Here is a 23,084-nt window from a genome sequence, read left to right as displayed (position 1 = left end):
TTTTTAAAATGTTATGAGGGTTTCCAACACACTTATTCGCAGTGAGTTCTAGATTCCCAACACCTTCTAGAAAAACCTCTTCCTCACATCTTCTCTAAATCTTCTGCCTGTCACCTTCAGGTATGACCCCTGGTCATTGATCCCTCTAAAGGCAAATATTTCTTCTTGTCTACCTTATGTTTCCCTCAATTTTGTACATCTCAAAAATGTCCCCCACCTCCGCTCCAAAAGGAGTACAAACTCAGTCTGTCCAATATCTCTTCACAACTGAAACTCTCCAGCCCAGGCAACATACTGGTTAAATCACCTCTTGCACTTACATCCCTCCTACAGGATGGTCGAGGAGCAGTGGTAGGTATTTAGGGAGTTACTCAACTGCTCATAACTAAAATATATTTCAGAAAGGAAGAAAGATTGAGACAGGGAGGGAAAAATTCAATGGCTAAGCAAGGAAGTCAAACAAAATATAAAAGAAGCAACTAAGGTGTACAATATGGCAAAAGCAAGTGGCAAGCTGGGAAACTTCTAGAGATCAACAAAGGGTTACTTAAAAAAAAAGTCATAAAAAGAGCAAAGGTGGATTATGAATGAAAACTAGCATAAAAAGAAATAGCAAAAGCTTCTATGAAATATATAAAAGCAAAGAGCGTAGCTAAAAGTGAATGGTGATCCTTTGGTGAATGAGACTTGGGAGGTAATAGTCGGGAAACACAGAAATAGCAGTCATTCAATCGGAGTTCTCCTGCTGATTGAGAGCAGCCGAAGCTGGTGACAAACCGGTTTCCCAGGAACCTGGAGTTGAGGATGGAGGAGACCGGTTAGGAGAGAGAGGGCTTCAGAAGAAACTAAGCTGTCTGAGAGATATAAAGGAATCGAAACACCATTTAACAGAAAGCCTATTTATTTGATTTTCCCCCAAACGTATAACCAAACTGGTGTTTATAAACATCACCAGAAACAGACCCCAGAAACAGAAAACACGGAATAAAGCTGGGATGTCAATAGCATCAAAATCCACTAGTTGATGTTTCACCAGTCCACACCAGGCAGTCTCTACCAAGTGAGAATGTCGATGTACAGCAAGTTGGGATCATTTCCTCAACCTCATCCTGCAGATCCACAATTGTTAGAATTTTAATTGACAATATTAACATATACAAGAGAGGGCTGGGTTTATTAACAAACGGCACGAGCAGAGCCTACGGTCCGTGGGTGCGACTCTGCAAAATCCCTGGACTGTAGTTACTTGTGAACCCGTTGGTGCCTCAGCAGGTGGGACGACTGAGTGAAGCCCTTCCCACACTCGGAGCAGGAGAACGGCCTCTCCCCGGTGTGGACCCGCTGGTGGGTCAGCAGGTCGGACGACTGAGTGAATGCCTTCCCGCAGTCGGAGCAGGTGAACGGCCTCTCCCCGGTGTTGACTCGCTGGTGTCTCAGCAGGTGGGATGACCGGGTGAAGCCCTTTCCGCACTGCGAGCAGGCGAACGGCCTCTCCCCGGTGTGAATTCGCTGATGCGTCAGCAGGTTAGATGACCGAGTGAAGCCCTTCCCGCACTGGGGGCAGGTGAAGGGCTTCTGCCCGGTATGAACCCGCTGGTGCGACAGCAGGTTGGAATAATGAGCAAAACCTTTTCCGCATTCGGAGCAGGTGAACGGCCTCTCCCCGGTGTGACACCGTAGATGAATTTCCAGTTTGGACGGGTAATTGAATCCCTTTCCACATTCCCCGCACTTCCACGGTTTCCTCCCCGTGTGACTGCACCGGTGCTTTGCTAAGTCAGAAGAACGATGGAAGACTTGTCCACACGCAGAACAAGTGCATAATTTCTCCCGAGTGTGAACAGTACTTCTTGCTTCCATGTTCAAAATCCTTTCAGTAGGTTCTGAGAAATCAAGCAAATCTGTCCGATCTGGAAGGGACGCTCGGTTTGGAGTTTTGCAAATCCTCCCCTTCTGTAAAAATGATTTAAAATACAAGGTGGGGGGGTGGGGGGAGAAAAACAGAGAGAGAACTCAGAAAAGCAGAGACAGGTTGTGAAAGAGGTAAATAGATCTGTGCTGCCTGGAGCTGACACTTGGGCAGAAAAAAAAGTGACCATTAAAGCTCTCATCATAAAATCCCAGTAGGTTCACTGATCTCCGTCTGGGAAGGGAACCAGTTAGAGTTAGTGCAAGACTCCATAAGGAGACAGAGGTGGGAGAAGCATAGAGTGAAGGAGAAGAATTTAACATATCCCCAATTGTAACAAAACTTTTGAGTGTGTGATCCTAGCATTCACACACTACCGCTGTGCTCACGGAGTTGCACAGCGGCTCTGTGGTCAGCACTGCTGCCCCTCAGCGCCAGGGATCTGGGTTCGATTCCATCCTCGGGCGACTGTCTGTGTGGAGTTTGCACATTGTCTGCGTCGGTTTCCACCGGGTGCTCCGGTTTCCTCCCATGCTAAATTGCCCCGTACTGTTCAGGGATGTGTAGATCAGGGAGATGGGTCTGGGTGGGATACTCTGAGGGTCAGTGTGGACATGTTTCCATACTGTAGGAATTCTGGGATTAAATCCAACGCCACTCTACTCATTGAGTGATGTGGACTTGCTCACCAAAAGCCACACTGCTCTCCGAGTTACACACATTCCCAGGTAAACAGCACCTCAGTTTAAAAAATGCTCATCCACGTTTCCAAATCCTTCAATACCCTCGCCCCTCAGCTCCTGGAGGTCTACATCTGGCTCTCCAGGCGCATTGAGGGTTCCCCAACGTTTTTAAATTGTCTTATTAACTTTGACCCTCCCACAGCTACAAGCTCTGCAATTCTCCTTTAAAATTCAACTCTTTTGGCTGTAACTGTTGATCCATCAGCTCAATGTGAAATTGTATAATTTATGGAGAGGCAGTGGCCTCGATGCTAAAGATCACCAGACCCAGAATCCAGAGATCCAGGTAATGTTCCAGGGACCTGGGTTTGAACCTCACCAGGGCAGATGGTGAAACTTGAATTTAATAGGGAAAAAAACAACACAGTCTGGAATTAGGAGGATAAAATGACCGTGAAACCGGGGATGATTGTCAAGGTGGGGTGGGGGAGAACATCCACCTGAACCTGATCATTTAAGGGAAGGAAACTGCTTTACTTAGGATCAAGGAAAACTCCAAGGCTTTTTACACGTATGTGCAGAACAAGAGAATGACCAGAGAAAGGGTAGAGCCGATCAAAGATTGTAAAGGGATTTGTGCACAGAGCCTAAAGAGATAGGAGAGGTCCTTAATGAATGCTTTTCTTCAGTATTCACAACTGAGCGGGACCTAGTTGTAGAGGAGGATGTTGTGAAACAGGCAGGTAGGCTAGAGGAGGTTGATGTTAGTAAAGAAGATGTGCTAGGAATTCTGAGGAAATTGAAGATAGATAAGTCCCCCGGGCCTGATGGGATTTATCCAAGGATTCTATGGGAAGCGAGGGACGAGATCACAGGGCCTCTGGTGATGATCTTTTCGTCCTCACTGTCCATGGGTATACTGCCGGAAGATTGGAAAGAGGCAAACGTCATTCCCTTGTTCAAAAAAGGGAACGGGGTAACCAGGCCAGTTAGTCTTACGTCAGTGGTGGGCAAATTATTGGAAAGGGCTCTGACAGACAGGATTTATGATCACTTGGAAAGGCACAGTTTGATTCGTGATAGTCAGCATGGATTTGTGAGGGGTAGATCATGCCTCACAAACCTTATTGAATTCTTTGAAGAGGTGACCAAACACGTAGATGAAGGTGGAGCAGTGGATGTGGTATACATGGATTTAAGACGTTTGATAAGGTTCCCCATGGTCGGCTCATGCAGAAGGTAAGGAGGCATGGGATAGGGGGAAATGTGGCAGATTGGATTCAGAATTGGCTGACCCTTAGAAGACAAAGGGTAGTAGTGGACGGAAAGTATTCAACATGGTGCTCAGTTACGAGTGGTGTACCACAAGGATCTGTTCTGGGTCCTCTTCGACTTGTGATTTTTGTAAACGATTTGGATGAAGGAGTGGAAGGGTGGATTAGCAAGTTCGCGGATGATACAAAGGTGGGTCACGTTGTGGACAATGCGGAGGGCTGTTCTAGGTTACAAAGGGACATTGATAGAATGCAGAGCTGGGCTGAGAAGTGGCAGATGGAGTTTAACCCTGAAAAGTGTGAGGAGATTCATTTTGGAAGGACAAACTTGAAAGCAGAATACAGGGTTAACAGAAAGATTCTTGGCGGTGTGGAGGAGCAGAGGGATCTTGCGGTTCATGTTCACAGTTCCCTGAGAGCTGCCACCTAGGTGGATAGAGTTGTTAAGATGGCGTATGGTGTGTTAGCTTTCATTAATAGAGGGATTGAGTTCAAGAGCCGTGAAGTTATGCTCCAGCTATACAAAAGCCTAGTTCGGCCACATCTGGAGTATTGTGTCCAGTTCTGGTCACCTCATTACAGGAAAGATGTGGAAGCATTAGAAAAGGTGCAGAGGAGATTTACCAGGATGTTGCCTGGAATGGAGGGAAGGTCTTACAAGGAAAGGTTGAGAGAGCTAGGGCTTTTCTCTTTAGAACGACGAAGGATGAGAGGTGACTTGATAGGAGGTGTACAAAATGATCAGAGGTATAGATAGAGTAGACAGCCAGAGACTTTTTCCTAGGATGGAGGTAGCTTTTACGAGGGGACATAGTTTTAAAATGAAAGGAGGTAGATATCAGGGAGACGTCAGAGGTAGGTTCTTTACTGAGAGAGTGGTAGGGACGTGGAATGCATTGCCAGAGAGGGTAGTGGAGTCGGCCTCATTAGGAGCATTTAAGCGGCTACTAGATAGGCATATGGATGATAGTATAAGGTAGCGGTGGAGGTGAGATAGACCTTAGGTTCAGGGTAAAAGTTCGGCACAACATCGTGGGCCGAAGGGCCTGTACTGTGCTGTACTGTTCTATGTTCTACTTATTAGATGTGTGGCAAATCCGATTGACTCAACTGCCCTCTGGGCAATTAGGGACAGACAAGAAATGCTGGCCTGGCCAGAGATGCCCACAATCTGCGAATTAAAAGCACTGTGCCCATGAAATGCCTCCGAACCTTGTATTACATTCAGGACAGTAGAAAAACAAAACTTATCGTTGCTGATTTGAAAAGACCATTCCTTCATCATTGCTTCATCCAATAGAACTGTGGATGCTCTTACAGCAGAGAGAGTGCGCGGTGATTCAGATAGTGGCCCTCTCTCGCCTTTTCAATGGGGAACTGGGCATTGGCAATAAAACTGTTTTTATTGTTAGCCCAATACAAATGCCAAGAGTGAAGGTTGATAATCTATCCATGTAAAATAGATTGAAAGCTTCTGTGTCCGTTCATAAAGTGTAGAATCCCTACAGTGTGGAAGCATGTCATGCGGCCCATCTAGTCCACACTGACACTCCTGTAGCCATCCATTTCCCATGGCTAATCCACCTAGCCTGCACATCCCTGCACTGTGGGAGGAAACCAGAGCACCTGCAGGAAACCCACGCAGACAGGGGGAGAATGTGCAAACTCGCAGCCAGATTCAAACCACCTCCTAAAAAGTCTGCCTGTAGGCCCAGATTCAGTTATAATAAACAAAAAAAAAACAATAAAACTCATCAGGAGGCAGAAGAAACAAAACAGAAAGGATAAAACACTGGAAACATTCATTCATCAGGCCCTGCTACACTCATTGAACGAGAACTGCAGTTAAGGGCTCAGGTCACTGACCTGCCGTCTGAACTGCAATAAAACTCTGGGGAACAGCTGCTTGGTAAAAACCGAAACAGAAAGTGCTGAAGAAACTCAGCAGATAAGGGAGCATCTACGAGAGGGAAAGAGTTAACTTTGAGTCCAGTGACCCTTTATCAGAACTTTCTATCCATAGAAGCTGAATTTTCCAGCACTTTGTTTTTGTTTCGGAGGTTTTCTTTTAAAAGAAAATGGCTACTAAATAATCCCTACAGTGCAGAAACAGGCTATTCAGCCTACAGAGTCTGCACTAACCCTCCAAACAGAATCCAACCCAGAACCACCCCATCATCCCAGCCCTCTAAACCCGAATGGAGTTTTTAAACCATGGCTGACCCAGTTAACATATACATCCCCTTTTTATAAAGGCCATGAGCTTTTGTTTTTAAAGACCAATGCCAAGCCACCGAACCTGCACATCTTTGGACTGTGGGAGGAAACCGGAGCACCCAGAGGAAACCCACGCAGACGCGGACAGAGCGTGCAAACTCCACACAGTCGCCCAAGGCTAGAATCAAACTCTGGTCCCCAGTGCTGTGAGGGAGCAGTGCTGATCTCTGAGCCGCTGTGCTGCCTGGTGGACAATTTCCACAATTCTCTGTGCCCAAACAACTGCTCAGTTCCTCATCTGTCATTTGCTACTTAACTGAATCAATGTTATGGCACAGAGGAAGTCCATCCAGCCCATCATGTCTGCACCAGCCCCCAGAGCATTTGAACTGAGTGCCAATCTTCTACGCTGTCTCCTGTAACCCTGCAGATTGTTTCCAGTTAAATAATCCTCAATCGAACCTGCCTCCACCACCCTTCCAGGCAACGTGTTTGAAACCAAACCATTTGCTTCGTGAAAAAGCTTTTCTTCACCTCATGTTTGCTCTTCGGCAAAACACTTTGAATCTGTGCCTTGCGATTCACCATCCATTTGGGTAGGAACAGTTTGTCCCTCATAACCTTAAAAACTGCTCACACAACTCCGTCACAGTGTGGAAACAGAAACTGCTGGCAATACAGAGCAGGTCTGGCAGCATCTGTGGGAATAAAGCAGAGTCAATGTTGAGTCCAGTGACTCTTCATCAGAGCCTTTAGTAGAATCATAGAATCCCTACAGTGTGGAAGCAGACCATTCGCCCCATCGAGCCCACACTGGCCTTCTGAACAGCATCCCATCCAGACCTATCCCTCTAACCTTGCAATTCCCATGGCTAATCCACCTAACCTGCATATCTTTGGAATGTGGGAGGAAACTGGAAAAGCCAGAGGACGGACAGAGACGGACAGAAACACACACACACACACACACACACACACACACGAGGGTGGAATCAAATTCAGGTCCCCGGCACTGAGGGACAGTGGTGCTAATCACTGAGCCGTGTCACCCCGTTACCAAACCTCCTTTCCAAAAAGGGAAAAACAGTCCCAGCTTCTCCAATCATATTCATACATTGAAGTCAACTCGAAGGTTGGTCAGAGCCACTTGCATTCAGCTGGGTACAGGCAAGAATATGGAAAATGCAGCTAAATACAGGAAGACAAGAGTTTACAAACAAACACTCAGTGACGCGACAACCATGAAATGTCCAAGAGGAAAAGGCAGAGCAGAGGCTGTGATATCCCAACCAGTCACTCACACCACACCCACCCCCACCACCAGTGCTGACCACCTCACCTCCAGCTCACAGCTTCCTGACCCTTAACAGAGTCCTCCCCAGGAGTGGGACATTCCAAGGAGAGTACCTCAAGAAGCCTTGCTGTGCTGTACTCATTCTCTTATACAATCACATGCCTTTATCGCACTGCTCCCTCCGCAGCAATTCCCATCTTCTGCTGATCTCTGTCTCCCTGTTTAAACAGGTAATTTCTCCCCATTCCCCTAATCTGGTGGAGTGACTGTGTCTTGGATCCTCACAGACCCCTTTCTGAACATTACCCCAGCATCCGAAATATAAAAAAAGTGATGCTTGAGTGTCACGTGGCCAGGACATCTGGATTTTCTGGATGCTGGTGTCACTGGCTAGGCCAGCGTTTATTGTCCATCCTCAATTACCCAGAGGGCATAAGGAGTCAACCACATTGCTCTGGGCCTGGAGTCACACGTGGATCAGGCTGGGTAAGAATGGCAGTTTTCTTCCCTAAAAGGATGGGCTTTTCTGACAATCAATAACCATTCCATGGTCACCAGTATACTCTTCACTTTTATTCATCTGCCATTTATGGGATTCAAATCCAGGGCCCCGGAACATTACGTACGTCTCTGAATTAATGGTCTAGTGATAAAACCACTGTGGCATTCACTCCTGCTACATTATTTTGCCAACTGCTCTTCCAGCATGCTCTGTCATTTTTAAAGATGAGTGTGCATGAACACCCCTCCCACCCACCCCACCGCCAAGTCTCTGTCCTGCACGTATAACAATTTGGGACTTGATGGACTGAATGGCCTGCCTCTACTCCTGTCTCTTGTAGTCTTACTGTCTTGTTTTTAAAAACAAACTTCCACAGACTGCAATCCCATCTGAAGGCGCTGGAAATGGAAGTCAAGCTGGCAACAGAGCAGAGAGCACAGGTGACAGGTCAGTGGCCTTTCAGCTGAACGAAGATAGAACTGCAATCGCTTTTCCCACCCCAAGCAAAGGAGGCACTTTCTTCAATCATAGGACCACCCACAGCGTGGAAGTGGGCCATTCGAGTCCACACTGACCCTTCGAACAGCGTCCCCCAGCCCCTACATATCCCATGGCTAATCCACGTAGCCTACACATCCCTGGACGCTATGGAACAATTTAGCATGGCCAATCCACCACCCTAACCTGCTCATCTGTGTACTGTGGGAGGAAACCAGAGCATCCGGAGGAAACCCATGCAGACACTGGGAAAAACATACAAAGATCATAGAATCTCTACAGTGCAGAAACAGGCCCTTCGGCCCAACAAGTCCACACCGACCCTCAGAGCATCCCACCCAGACCTATCTCCCCATAACCCACATATCTCTGAACACTATGGGCAATTTAGCATGGCCAATCCACCTAACCTGCACATCTTTGGACTGTGGGAGGAAGCTGGAGAACCCGGAGGAAACCCACGCAGACACGGGGAGAACGTGCAAATTCCATACCGACAGTTGTCCGAGGGTGGAATCAAATCCAGGTCCTTGGCACTGAGGCAGCAGTGATAACCACTGAGCCACCGTGCTGCCTTATAGTCTTAAGGAATCAACATTGAATTGTGTAATATGACCTCTGCCCCATGATGTTTCTCACTTCCCTGCGCCTTGGTTTTCTGGTCTCTTTTCTGCATGAATTTCGACACTTGAACTTCACAGTTGCTCCTCTCCCCTTCACACTTCACCCAGGCACATCTGAGTATTTACATGTCCCATTTATCACCCTCTTTCATCTCACAATGTGAAACCTCTTGTCAGTTAATCTCTTGCACTGTCCACCCTACATTCCCTTTCACTCATTTTCCCATTTTCATTCGCTCAGAGACCTGACAATTTAACCCAGTGAACAAAAACAGGGGACAGACAGAGACAGACACAGACACATTGGTAATGATCTGGCTGGGAGGGTGAATAGCTGTTAATGGGGACTGTTAGTGACTAACAATGGGCAGTGTGTAATAGCAGGCTATGTGATAACAAGGCCTGGTGTGTGGGGTAGGGGGCTAGGACGTGGGAGAGTTCAGGCCTTAAAATTATTGAACTCTATATTCAGTCCAGAGGGCTGCAGGGTCCCCAAGCGGAAAATGTGCTGGTGTTCTTCCAGCTTGTGACAAGCTTTGTGGAACACTGCAGCAAGCCAGATACAGAGATGTTGGCCAGGGAACAGGGTGGTGTGTTAAAGTGGCAGGCAACAGGTAGTTCGGGGTCTTTATTGCGAGCAGAACATAGACGTTCTGTGAAGCAGTCACCCAGTCTATGCTTCGTTTCACCAACGTAGGGGAGACCACGTTGTGAGTAGCGAATGCAGTAAACTAGATTGTGGGAAGTGCAGGTGAAGTCTGCTTCACCTGGAGCCCTTGGACACTGGGGAGGGAGGAGGTAAATGGGCAGGTGTTACACCTTTGCCATTTATAGGGGAAGGTGCTGTAGGGCTGTGGACCAGGGTGTCCCTGAGGGAACAGTTCCCGACGAAGGCAGACAAGGGAGGAGAGGGGAATATGCGTCTGATGGTGGCATCTCGCTGGAGGTGGCGGAAACGGCAGATGATGATCTTCTGGATGTGGATGCTGTTGGAACGGTAGATAAAAGTAGGTAACCCAGTGGCTATTTCCACAAAAGCTGCCCAACTTGCTGAGTGTCCCCAGCAAGGCTGATCTGTGATCCTTGCACGTGGTCTGTTAACAGGTTTAAATTTAAGTTTAACAGAGCTCACATAAACCACCATTGAGGAAAGGAATTTCTTATTTTTACCAATTCTGTCTCAAGAAGAAGTGTTTCCTCATTCACTCCTGAAAACTCTGCCTCTCGATTTTAAAGACTGTCCTTCTGGTCTGGATTCTCTAAACAATGGAAATAGTCCCTCTCTATTGGCCCTACCAGTTCCTAATTGATATCTTTAAATGAATGGGAGTAATTTGTTCAAATTCCAGGAATGTTTCCATTCAATGAGCCTAAAAAAAACAGGAAGTGCTCAAAAAAAAAAGCAACTCAGGCATGGCAGACTTTGTGAAGTGAGAAACAGAGTTAGTTTTTGAGTTGAATATTTCTCATCTTCAGAACACACAGCGAGGGGATGTGTTTTGAGAGAAGCAATGAGAAGAAAGACTATACACTGCATTCCACCACCATTCATGATTGCATGTGGCAGGAATGTAGCGCTTACACCTGATCCATTGGTTGTGGGATCACTTAGCTGTGTTTATTATTTACTGCTTATGCTGTTTGACGTGCAAATAGCCCTGTTTGGTAGCTTCACCAGGTTGACACTGCATCTTCAGGTATGCCTGGTGCTGCTCCTGGCATGGTCCTCCTGCCCTCTATTGAGCCAGAGTTGAACCCCTGGCTCGTTGGTAATGGCTCAATGGGGGAATATGCCAGGCCATGAGGTTACAGATTGTGCTGGAGTACAGGTCTGCTGCCATTGATGGGCCACTGCACCTCCTGTCTCGAGTTGCTAGATCTGTTCAAAGTCTGTCTCACTTGGCGCTGTGATAGTGTCACAGCACTGTGCAGGGTATTCTCTTTGACTCCGCAAGGACTGTGCGGTGGTCACTCATACCCATACTGTCATGGACAGATGCAGCTGCAACTGTCAGATTGGTAAACTCATCCTTATATCAGAAGATGGTTGTGATTGTTGGATGTCAGTCACCTCAGCTCCAGAACATCTCTGCAGGAGCTCCTCAGGGTAGTGTCCTAGGCCCAACCATCTTCAGCTGCATCACAAGGTCAGAAGTGGGGATGTTCACTGATGACGGCACAATGTTCAGCACCATTCGCGACTCCTCAGATACTGAAGCAGTCCATGGTCAAATGCAACAAGATCTGGACAATATCTAGGCTTGGGCTGACAAGCAGCGAGTAACATTCACGCCACACAAATGCCAGGCAATGACCTTCTCCAATAACAGTCAGACAGACAGACAGACAGACAATCTAATCACCGCCCCTTGACAATCAATGGTGTTGCCATCACTGAATTTTCCCAACTATCAAAAGCCTTGGGGTTACCATTGAACAGAAACTCAGATGGACTCATCACAAACACAGTGGCTACAAGAGCAGGTCACAGACTAGGAATACTGTGGTGAATAACTGACTCCCCAAAGCCTATCCACCATCTACAAGGCACAAGTGTGATGGAATAATTCCCAGTTGCCTGGATGCGTGCACCTCCAACAAAAGAAGCTTGACACCATTCAGGACAAAACAACTTGTTTGAATGGCACCACATCCACTTCCTCCACCACCAATGCTCAATACCCACTGGTATTACTATCTACGAGATGTACTGCAGACGTTCACCAAAGATCCTTAGACAACATTTTCCAAACCCATCACCACTTCCATCTAGAAGGACAAGGGCAGCCGATACATGGGAACACCACCACCTGCAAGTTCCCTCCAAGCCATTTACCATCCTGACACGGAAATGTAATCACCATTCCTTCAATGTCGCTGGGTCAAGATTTTGGGAATTCCCTCCCCATGGACATTGTGTGTCAACCCAGAGCATGGGGACTGTAATGGTTCAAGAAGACAGCTCGCCACCACCTTCTTAAGGGCAGTTAGGGACAAACAATAAAATGCTGGCAAGGCCAGCCATGGTCATGTCCCACAAGTGTATTAAAAAGATGACTTAAAGAGTGTGTAGGGACAGAGAGACGTGGAGGTTAATTGGCACTATTCTTTAAAAGTGACAGAACACGTTCAAAGAGCGGTTAGAAAATTTATGCAATATAAAATAGAGGCAACAAGAACGAACTCACGGAAGAGATTCTGACCTTTACAAAGCTCTGGTTACAAGCCAGTTCTGGTTATGATATTTCAGGAAGGATACAAAGGGTTGTTCACAGGATACAGAGGTGATTTACCAGTGGTTCATAGAACAAGAATAAAGAACAAAGAAAATTACAGCACAGGAACAGGCTCTTCGGCCCTCCAAGCCTGATAGATCCTCTATCTAAACCTGTCGCCTATTTTCCAAGGATTTGTATCCCTCTGCTCCCTGCCCATTCATGCATCTGTCTAGATACATCTTAAATGATGCTATCGTGCCTGCCTCGACCACCTCCACTGGCAACGCATTCCAGGCACCCACCACCCTCTGCGTAAAGAGCTTTCCACGCATATCTCCCTTAAACTTTTCCCCTCTCACCTTGAAATTGTGACCCCTAGTAATTGAGTCCCCCACTCTGGGAAAAAGCTTCTTGCTATCCACTCTGTCTATACCTCTCATGATTTTGTAGACTTCAATCAGGTCCCCCCTCAACCTCCGTCTTTCTAATGTAAATAATCATAATCTACTCAACCTCTCTTCATAGCTAGCACCCTCCATACCAGGCAATATCCTGGCGAACCTCCTCTGCACCCTCTCCAAAGCGTCCACATCCTTTTGGTAATGTGGCGACCAGAACTGTACGCAGTATTCCAAATGTGGTCGAACCAAAGTCCTATACAACTGTAACATGACCTGCCAACTTTTGTACTCAATACCCCGTCCGATGAATGAAAGCATACCGTTTGCCTTCTTGACCACTCTATTGACCTGCGTTGCCACCTTCAGGGTACAATGGACCTGAACACCCAGATCTCTCGCTCTTGAACTGGATCTTCCAAAATGCATCACCTCGCACTTGCCTGGATTGAACTCCATCTGCCATTTCTCTGCCCAACTCTCCAATCTATCTATATTCTGCTGCATTCTCCGACAGTCCCCTTCACTATTTGCTACTCCACCAATCTTAGACAAATGAATCGTAGTTACAAGTCTGGTTTGGAGAAATGGGTATTTTCCTTGGAGAAAAATACATCAGTGGAGTTTTGACAGCCCAAAAGATTATAAGTTAGATAAGGTAGACAAAGAAAAAGTTACATCCAAACAATGATGGCACAAGTATTAGGCAACACAGACTTAAAGCTTTTGGGAATGAGGTAGATAGGAAAGTGTTTTTGTTAACAGTGTGACTGGTAATATGCAGAAGGCACTGCCTATGATGATGATGAAAATGGAAATGGAAATGATCAATGGTTGACAAAGGATATAAACTTGCAAGGCTTTGGGAACAGAGCAAGGAATGAGACATATAGGAGGCATCTTGGAGGGATGACGGTCTTTTTAGTTCACAGATCTGAAAAGTTAACCCAGTTTCTGCTTCCACAGAAGCTGCCCGACCTGCTCACTATTTCCAACGTGGCTGATCTGTGAGCTTTTGCTCATCAATCCCTTATATACTTAGAAATATCTATCAATGTCAAATTTAAACTTAAGACTGACCAGCAAGTGTTTCCTCATTCACTCCTGAAAGCTCGGGCCACAATTTATCTCTTTTGTACTTGTTTGATCTTCGCTAATTAATTTAACCGCAGGAGGCAAAGTGTCATTCGGGTAAAGCCGTTTCATGCTCCCCGACGCCATTTGTCCCTCCTCAGGTAGGGTGCCTGGAACTGAACACGTAATCACAGGATTGGTCAAACCAGGATTGTGAATATCTGGGAGCACTTCAAGCCCCAACGCATACCTGAAATCTTTTCCTTCCACAAGGGCTTGATGATATTCAGGCTGTGGTGAAACAAATGACATTGTCAGATCGTTCCCATTTCAAATGCCTGAAAAACAGACAAAAAGGGGAAAAAAAAATCTCAGAAAATATATAGATTTCTCTTGGTTTGAGCTTGCAGTGTACCAATACTCTCCTGGTGACCCACTTTCAAAGGAACGCTGCGCATGCACCCTGTTGCACATTTCCTACATAAAGATGGTTGCCGCGCATGCGTCCACGGATCATTGCTCCTAATTGTGGTGGCCGCGGAAACCTGGGCCCATCACAGCCCGAGGCCCATACCTGGTTGCTGTAAACAGGTCACCCGTAGCTTCTCATATCTGTCTGGAGGTATGCACCAGATATTCACGAGACCTTTCAGCCCACACTACCTCCACTTGACTCCCACTATGTGCTCTTTCCCCACTTTTAACATCGTCTCTCAGCGTCCAGACGCGACGTGGAAACGTCATTGCCGCTAAGCCCGCCCTTCATTCAGAGATAGCAGGAACTGCAGATGCTGGAGAATCTGAGATAACATGCATTCCTTCGCTCTGATTAGTTGAGAGGCTGGACCCGTTTGCCGGGGTATCCGGCCACGCCCACTACTTCTATTGGCCTGTAACTGCCGTCAATCAGCCACTACCCCCCCCCACACCGTGTTCGAAGAGGCACTGTTGAAGCCGGCTGCAGTGATCTGAAGAGCGCATGTACGGTCGGCATTTTTTTCCCAAGCCGCCGGTGGTCAGTCTCCCCTTTGTCTGATCTGCAAACAATGAGTAGCAGGCGGACAGGAAGGAGTGAGAGATAGGGCGGTGGATGCGCGGGAAGGTTCCGCAGACGTCTTGGGTCAGTTCAAACGCTGAACGACAATCTTCCTGCCCCCCGTTTGCAACAAATTGAAAAATGGCACCAGGCTTCGTCCCAGTGTCAGGCCCCGGCGTTTTGCCGCCATCTTAGGTGGGGGTACTGGACGGTGCGTACGCCATCTTTGTAGGGGGCAATGTTTGGAATGACTGGGAGGAGCGTGTAGTCCATTGTTCAGAGCGGAGACAAAACTTGGTCCATGAAACTGTATGAACCTCTCACACCCAATGTAATAAATCTTGCTAGCCTCCCCCTACCGCATCCCAAAACCAGTCCAGCTCGTCCCTGCCTCCCTAACCTGTTCTTCCTCCCACCTCAAGCCGCACCTCCATCTCCTACCAACCAACCTCATCCCGCCCCCTTGACCTGTCCGTCCTCCCTGGACTGACCTATCCCCTTCCTAACTCCCCACCTACACTCACCTTTACTGGCCCCATGCCCGCCACTTCGACCTGTTTGTTTCCTCTCCTCTATCCCTCTTCTATCCACCTCCCACTCTCTCCCCATTTATTTCAGAACCCCCTTCTCTGATGAAGGGTCTAGGCCCGAAACGTCAGGCTCTCTGCTCCTATGATGCTGCTTGGCCTGCTGTGTTCATCCAGCCCTGCACCTTGTTGTCTCTAATAAATCTTGCTCCCTGGTTCTACTACTTCATGGGACATTAAAATTGCGGTTGCTGGAAGTCTGAAACAAAAACAGAAATTGCTGGAGGAACTCAGCAGGTCTGGCAGCAACTGGGGAGAGAAAGCAGAGTTAACGTTTCGAGTGCAGTGGCCTGTCTTTAGAACTCAAGATGCTACCTGTTCGGCTGAGTTCCTCCAGCAATTTCTGTTTTTACCTCACGGGACAATTCTGCCTTAGGTGTCCAAAGGTCTGTGGCTCATTTCAGTCACATGAAAACCCAGGAAAGAAACCCATCATGCCGAGAAAATGTGATTCTTGAATCAACGGACTGACAATCACGAGGGGCAATGTGCCACAGGCCGCATGTGAGGTCATCTTTGGCCAGAAAGATGGAATATTGTGAATTTTATTCTGGATTGAAAGGAACAGATTGTGGAAACTCCTTTAACAGGGCTTTAAATTAGGAGTACTTCCCACATGATGAACTCACACAGAGAAAGATGTTTAGCTTATATGAATCTCTATCCAGGATTGACAGTGATTACTTTTGTAAATTTCTTTTACAGGATGGTTTCAGGAGATTTGCAGATGAGCCGCGCAAACCAAACATCACGTCAAAATCCGACAGAATCACTCAGTTCAGATGGACTAGGACGTTAGCAGCTTTTTAGTGTAAGTATCTAGTTTCAGGTAATTACCATTCACAGCAAGAAATTTCTTGTTTGAATGTGGACACTCCTGCCAGAAGATCTTGTCTCATAATCCTTTCTCGATCAGCTGATAAGGACAAGTTTTATCCACCTTATCTAGCTTTATCAGTAGCACTCCTACCAAATCTCCCCAAATCCTTTGCTGCAAGAACAGTCTCAATGTTTCCAACTCTGATTCCCCAGTGCCTGCCCTGCATCTACAAGGCACAGATTAGACTTGGATTTAGGTTTTATTGCCATGTGTACTCAACTACAGGGTACAAGATTACAGTGAAAGTTGTACAGTGTGGCCACAAACGGCGCCATCTTAGTTTCAAAATCTTGGTTACAGATCTAGAAAAATAAAAAAATAAGTTTCAGAAGTTCAGCACTACAGTCTTAGTATAAAAGTGGAAAAATAAAGTTTGAGAAGTCAAACATTACAGTCCTTTCTTAAGTCACAGGCCTGCAGACACTCCCAAGTTGAGCTTTCCCCAAGAGGGTTCATTCTCCCCTGCGCTGCGTATGCTTTCTCACGCTGGGCTAAGACCCGCCTGTGCTCACTAGCCACCCTCACCGCCCCAGCCGACCTCCATCGGGTATGCCAGGCCAAGCCGCCACTCAAAGTCTTCAGCTACTGCTGTCAACCAGGGGCCCACGCTGGGATCAGGGGCATGACAAAGTACTGTCCGCTTGACTGAATTGGTACAGCTCCCAACAATATCAACAGACTTGACACCATTCAGGATCAATTAGTCCACTTGATTGGCACCACCTTCAACAGCCATTCCCTTCACCACCAATGCACGTTGGCAGCAAGGTGTACCACCCACAAGATGCACTGCAATAATTCACTTAGGCCCCAAACCCATGACCCCTACCACTGAGAATGACAAAGATAGCACAAGAGCACCACCAGATTTCTCCAAGGCACACACCATCCTGAATTGCAGCTGTATCAATGCTGTTCCTTCACTGTTGCAAGGAGTCAATCCTGGAACTCATTTCCCCACAGCACAATGGATGCAACAATTCAAGAAGGCTGCACTCCAACACTTTAAGTGAAGGCCATTGATGTGGAGCTGCTGGTGTTGGACTGGGATGGGCAAGGTCAGAAATCGCACGATACCAGGTTACAGTCCAACAAGTTTATTTGAAAACGCAAGCTTTCAGAGCCTCAGCCCTCCTTCAGGTGTTAGGACTAATTTTGTGTTTTCAAATAAACTTGTTGCACTGTAACCTGGTGTTGTGTGATGTCTGAATTTAAGGGAAGTTATGTATGAAGATTAAATGCTGATCTCGCCAGCGATGCCCACATTCCATGAATGCATAATAACAAAACCCTAATCTTGCTGCTGAAGTTCCTCATCCCTTGAACCATTTTTATTAATTACCTCTGCATTCTCTCCATGCCATATTCATTGTAATATGTGGTTATTACTGGTTTGCACAGACCCAGATACTCTGCATTCTTGTGTGATTTTATTACACTCCCTGGGTGTGGCCTCAGCTGAGAGATTTTTCGATGATCCCAGTGTCGGATGATTTGTGATTTGGATAAGTATCATTTGTAGAGTTTGGATTTTGAACTAGTGGCGTATAGGTGTTGGTTCCTTTGAGAAAGGTTTCAGAAAGCCAAGTGACAGACACAGGTAACTATGAACTTTCTAGAGTGTAAATGAATCTTTGCTGTGACTATGGATTTATGGCAGAGAGTGTAAACAGTGCATTAATTAGGTTGCTTTTGGCTTAGAATAATCCAGGTTTGACTTTAGCTCAGAAAACCCAGAGAGTAAAAGTTCTAAGTACAGTTTTTGGTGAAGACCTGACTGTGTTCATAAGTAAATATAATTCTGTCCTCAAAAGGAGTATTGGACAGTTCAGGGAAAGCAGTTATATTGTTTTAAATTTAGGTTGAGAAACTTGCAGTCCAGTCGTGTTTGGTTAGAGATCTGCAGAGTATTCAGGTTGAGTCCTGAGAAAGTCTTAAGTTTTCAGTTTTTACAGTATTCATGTGAGAAGCAAAAACAGAAGTTGCTGGAAAAGCTCAGCAGGTCTGGCAGTATCTGTGAAGAGAAATCAGAGTTCTGGGTCTGGTGACCCCTTCTGCGGAACTCCAGATTTATTTAGTATTCGTGTGAGAAGGCTGCACAGTTCACAGGACAGTACAGGGGAGAAGCAGTTTGTCAAAACTAAATATTTGACATGGAAGGGGAATTTCTCAGGATATGAGGCTCTGTAAAAGTCATGGTGTTGGGGAGCAGATGAGACTTTGTTTTGCTATATCTTTTAATATCTTTAAAATTGCATTCTATATTTAGTTTTTATTTTCTCCCTTTGTGTAGCAATACTGATTTTATTGTTAAAGTAAACCTACAGCCTTGTGCGCCAATGTTACTATGAATGACTGCGAGTTTAAATAAATAAATATGATCTGTCAAGCCAGGTTACATTTTGGGATCTGGCCTGTCCAGTAGGAACATCAGCTGGGATTATAATAAGTGCTTCTGCCATCCTTCTGGCTGCAGGCTCCAGCAGGACATTGTAAAACTTCAGAGGTGAGTATTTTTGACCATTCATCTATAATCTTGAGCTTTTCGGTTGTCCTGTGTTATTTTTTGAGAGGTTCTATGGCTCTGGGGCTTGTTTATTGTGGATCTAAATCCATGTCCATTCATTGCTGTGTTTCATCTCTGCCCTCCCCGAACAACTCTATCATTGCTCTGACAGTAAATAATGGTTTTAGTCAGGGTTGGTATTTTAGTGTTACGTTCACCGACTGTGACTAAATGAGATTCTTCTGCTGCCCATCCCCTGATCATGTGCTGTAAACCTACCAGCTTTGTCTTCTCATGGAATCTTTCACAGAAATGAATTATTTTTCCTGTACTATAGTCCATTGCAGGGCTTATATTGAGCATCAAATTCTGCACCATTTTTAATTCATTCCGAACATCCTGAAACATTGATTCTATTTCGATCTCCACAGGTTTCAGCAGATATTGAATATCCCAGTGTAGAAGGTGATGTTTGAGCTTCCTGAACAACTGCAGTGTGTGTGGTGAAGGTTTTCTCACAATGCTGTTGGGTAAAAAGTGATGATGCAGGAACAGTGATGTACATACAAAGAACAGCAACTTGAATTTATATAGAACCTTTCACATAATAGAATGTGCCAAGGCTGTTCACAGAAATTTCAAAAAGCAACAGTTGACAAAGGACCACATGGTGATCTTGGGTCAGGTGACCAAAATCTGGGACACAGAGGGAAGTTTTAAGGATTATTTTAAATTAGGAAGATGAGGTAGAGGTTTAGGGATGATTCCAGAGCTCGTGGCCTTGCTAACTGAAGACCAGTAGTGATGAGATTAAAATTGGGAATGTTCAGGAAGACAGAACAAGAAGAATTGAGACATCTCAGAGGCTGGAGGAGGTTACGGATATGGAGGGGGGGTGGGGGGTGTCGTGAGGCTGAAGGAGGTTACAAAGATGGGGAGGGTTGTAAGGCTTGTGTGAATTACAGAGGCAAACAGGAATTTTGAAACCTCAGTTCAGAATTTTAAAATGTTGGTGCTACTTAATCCAGAATCTTGAAGACCAGTGTGAACAGGAGGGGAGGGTAAACGCACAGGCCTCCAGATGACCTCAAGATTGAAAGGAGGTTAAATGTGGGAGGCCAACTGGGAGTGTGTTAAGATTGTTAAATCTAAAGGTAACAAGTGAATGGATGACAGTATTAGCACCAGATGAGCTGAGACTGGAGAGGAGTCTGGTGGACATTGGTGAGGCCTCTTCTGGAGTACTGTGTCCAGTTCTGGTTGCCCTCTTATAGAAAGGATATTATTAAACTAGAGAGGGTTCAGAAGAGATTTACCAGGATGTTGCCAGGTATGGAAAGTTTGGGTTATAAAGAAAGGCTGGATAGGGCTGGGACTTGTTTCTCTGGGGCATAGGAAGTTGAGAGGTGACCTGATAGAGGTTTATAAAATCATGAGGCGTACAGATAGGGTTAATGATAGGTGTCTTTTCCCTAGGATGGGGGAGTTCAAGATTAGGGGGCATATTTTTAAGGTGAGAGGAGAGAGATTTAAAAAGGATATGCAGGGCAAATGTTTTATACAGAGGGCGGTTTGTGTGTGGAATGAATATCCTGAGGAAGTGGTGGATGTGGGTACAGTTACAACATTTAAAAGACATTTGGATAAGTACGTGAATAAGAAAGGCTTGGAGGGATATGGGCCAGGAGTGGGCAGGTGGGACTAGTTTAGTTTGGGATTAAGTTCAGCATGGACAGGGTCTGTTTCTGCGCTGTATGACTCTGTTACTGAGGTGGAAATAGGCGGTTTTGGTGATGATGGGGATATGTTATTTGGATCTCCTCCTGGTGGGAAATATTTCTCCAGGGCTGTGAACAGTCTGGTTCAGCCTCGTATGGTTAACAGGGAGAGGGTTGCAATTAGTGGTGAGGGAGTGGAGTTTGTAGCAGGGACTGAAGTCAATGGATTCAGTCTTCCCAATATTTAAGTGGAAGAAACATTCACTGATCAAGTACTGGATGGCACACACGTCAGGATTGTGTGTGACTTTGGAGGGAACTTGGAGATGATAGTATTCACATACACCTGCAACCCTGGTGCTTCCAAGAGGTGGGAATTGAGTGATCGGGAGGTTCAGTCAATCTTGTAGTTGGGTTGTAAAACTGAAATCACTCTCTTCCACTCCCTGCCTCTCCCATTTACTGTCTTCCCACACATGGAGGCCACAGTCTTTTGAGGGTGAGCCAGTTGGATTTTTGTGACAATTCAGCAGCTTTCACAGTCACTTCTTCCTAATGCCAGCCCCACAAATGCGTTCCATTCATTTTCATAAGTTTGCGATTCCCTGTGTGGCCCTGCACTCCCTGTTACCTGTTTTAAACCGATTTCACAGGATGTAATCAGGAAACCCAAACCAGATGTCACATCAGGATCTGGTGAGGTCGCTCACTTTATCGTAACCTGGACATCATCGGAGTTTGGACATGGAAGGAGGAGGCACCGTGCGCAGTGGGGAGGAATTGTACACACGGTTTGTGTGTGGACAAGGCTTTGGCCAATCATCTGACCAGTTAGGACATAAATGTAGTTGTGGTAGGGAGAAGCTATGGAAATGTATGGGCTATGAGGGTGAATCCAGATCCTTGTCTAAACTAGAAACACATTGGCGCAGTCAGGCCAGGGAGGGACTGTTCGCCTTCTCTGACAGCGGGAAGGGATTCACTTCCTCTTCCACCCTGCTGACGCAGCACTGGGGTCGCACTGACGAGAGACCTTTCAAATGCTCAGATTGCACCAAATGCTTCACAAGTTCTTGGGACCTGATTTTTCACCGATGCGTTCACACTGACGAGAGACCATTCAGGTGCTCTCACTGTGGGGCTGGCTTCAGGACATCATCTGACCTCCTCGCACACCAGCCAGTTCACACCGGAGAGAGGCCGTTCGTCTGCTCCGAGTGTGGGAAGGGATTCGCACAGTCTTCTACCCTTGTGAAACACCGGCACGTTCACACCGGCGAGAAACCGTTTGCCTGTTCGCGGTGTGGGGAGGCATTCGCTCAGTCATCCCACCTAGTGAGACACCAACGCATTCACACTGGGGAAAGACCGTTTACCTGCTCCGAGTGCGGGAAGGGATTCACTCAGTCGTCCACCCTGCTGACACACCAGAAGCTTCACACGGGGGAGAGACCGTTCACCTGCTCCGAGTGTGGGAAGGGATTCACTCAATCGTCCAAGCTGTTGATACACCAGCGGCTTCACACTGATGAGAGACCTTTTCAGTGCCCAGACTGTGCAAAGCGGTTCAAAAGTTCCGGGGAACTTATGTCCCATCAACGCGTTCACACCGACGAGAGACCATTCAGGTGCTCTCACTGTGGGATTGGGTTCAAGCGATCGTCTGACCTCACTGTACACCAGCGAATTCACACCGGGGAGAGGCCATTCACCTGTTCACAGTGTGGGAAGGGATTCACTTCCTCATCCACCTTGCTGATACACCAGCGAATTCACACAGGGGAGAGACCATTCATGTGTTCTGAGTGTGGGAAGAGATTCACTGAGTTAGCCAGCCTGCTGAAACATCGGAGTACTCACAGTGAGGAGAGGCCATTCACCTGCTTCCAGTGCGGGAAGGGATTCAGTCGGTCATCTACTCTGGTGACTCACTGGCGGGTTCACACTGGGGAAAAACCTTTCATCTGCTTCAACTGTGGGAAGACATTCACTCAGTTATGCAGTCTGTTGAGACACCAGCGGGTTCACACTGGGGAGAGGCCATTCACCTGCTCAGATTGTGGGAAGGGGTTCACTCGGTCATCTACCCTGCTGAAACATCAGAAAATTCATAAGTAAACTGAGTCATTAGATTTTGCTGTTAATCACGTCCAGGCCTGTGTCATGTTCACTTGGATACATTTCTGCTGATGTTTATTAACTGCAGTGCATACTATAGGGGTTGATATGTGGATTACGGTCAAATAAAGTGACTTTGTTTTAAATTCATAGAATGTTAAGTCTTTTTAATATCGCTGAGTGAAGTTGGTCCCTTTTCAAATGCTCACCCTCCTACTTGCCTCATCTATCTTCATTTCCAACACGTGCAAGGAGCTTGTGGAACTATGTTGTCACTTAAGGTCGTGATCATCTGCCTCTGCTACTTCCCTCCCTTACGCAAGGTCACTAGGCCAAACCATGTCTTAAAGCTCCTCCTTGGCCAAGACCCAAACCTATATTTTTCTTGACTTTTCCACATATCCCCTCCTGCCCTCTCAGACCTAAACTGCTGATTCCCAACAGGCCCCAGCTCCCAAAGCTGACACTGAAAGCCCGTTCTCACTACAATGTGTGGTTTCTTCATATAGTCCCTGCTGTCTGCCCTGAATTAATGCATTTCAGTAACAG

General features: G+C 46.5%; 2 protein-coding genes and 1 long non-coding RNA gene across 5 annotated transcripts in view; 2 read left to right on the top strand and 1 right to left on the bottom strand.

Annotated features, from left to right (window-relative positions):
• LOC109928192 (zinc finger protein 850-like) overlaps positions 1-22,685 on the top strand; it is a 31,540-nt gene extending 8,855 nt beyond the window's left edge. Inside the window, exon 2 of the mRNA XM_048619384.1 lies at positions 21,144-22,685. Coding sequence (XP_048475341.1) covers positions 21,144-22,535 — 1,392 coding nt within the window. The 3' untranslated portion in view covers positions 22,536-22,685. The remainder of the gene's footprint in view (positions 1-21,143) is intronic.
• On the bottom strand, positions 884-14,503 carry LOC125487540 (gastrula zinc finger protein XlCGF49.1-like). Of its 3 annotated transcripts, none has more exons than XM_048619278.1 (4): positions 14,265-14,503; positions 13,941-14,028; positions 6,618-6,781; positions 884-1,953 (listed from the first exon to the last, which is right to left on the bottom strand). In XM_048619278.1, exons 3-4 carry the CDS (start codon positions 6,699-6,701, stop codon positions 1,243-1,245), a joined length of 795 nt encoding a protein of 264 aa, XP_048475235.1. In that variant the 5' UTR covers positions 6,702-6,781; positions 13,941-14,028; positions 14,265-14,503; the 3' UTR covers positions 884-1,242. The 3 variants fall into 3 exon arrangements, with proteins under 3 accessions (XP_048475235.1, XP_048475233.1, XP_048475234.1); XM_048619276.1 differs by lacking the exon at positions 14,265-14,503 and adding an exon at positions 14,128-14,166; XM_048619277.1 differs by lacking the exon at positions 14,265-14,503 and adding an exon at positions 14,106-14,158 and having other exon boundaries at positions 13,941-13,981.
• LOC125487556 lies at positions 14,678-19,615 on the top strand. Its single transcript, XR_007265952.1, has 4 exons — positions 14,678-14,810; positions 16,019-16,124; positions 18,588-18,699; positions 19,131-19,615. It is a non-coding gene; the product is annotated as an uncharacterized LOC125487556 (long non-coding RNA).
• Positions 22,686-23,084: the final 399 nt, after the last annotated feature.

Source organism: Rhincodon typus, chromosome 42 (assembly GCF_021869965.1).
Source record: "Rhincodon typus isolate 14 chromosome 42, sRhiTyp1.1, whole genome shotgun sequence".
In the NCBI taxonomy this organism is placed as follows: Eukaryota; Metazoa; Chordata; class Chondrichthyes; order Orectolobiformes; family Rhincodontidae; genus Rhincodon; species Rhincodon typus.
Note: the sequence above shows the minus strand (reverse complement) of the source record. Positions and strands in the feature narration are given on the sequence as shown.

Coding starts and splice junctions, on each gene's coding strand:
- LOC125487540 (XM_048619278.1), bottom strand. CDS start 6,701: ATGAGGGACAAACTGTTCCTACCCAAATGGATGGTGAATCGCAAGGCA. Junction 1,954..6,617: donor TGCCGAAGAGCAAACATGAG/GTGAAGAAAAGC, acceptor TCATTTTTACAG/AAGGGGAGGATTTGCAAAAC.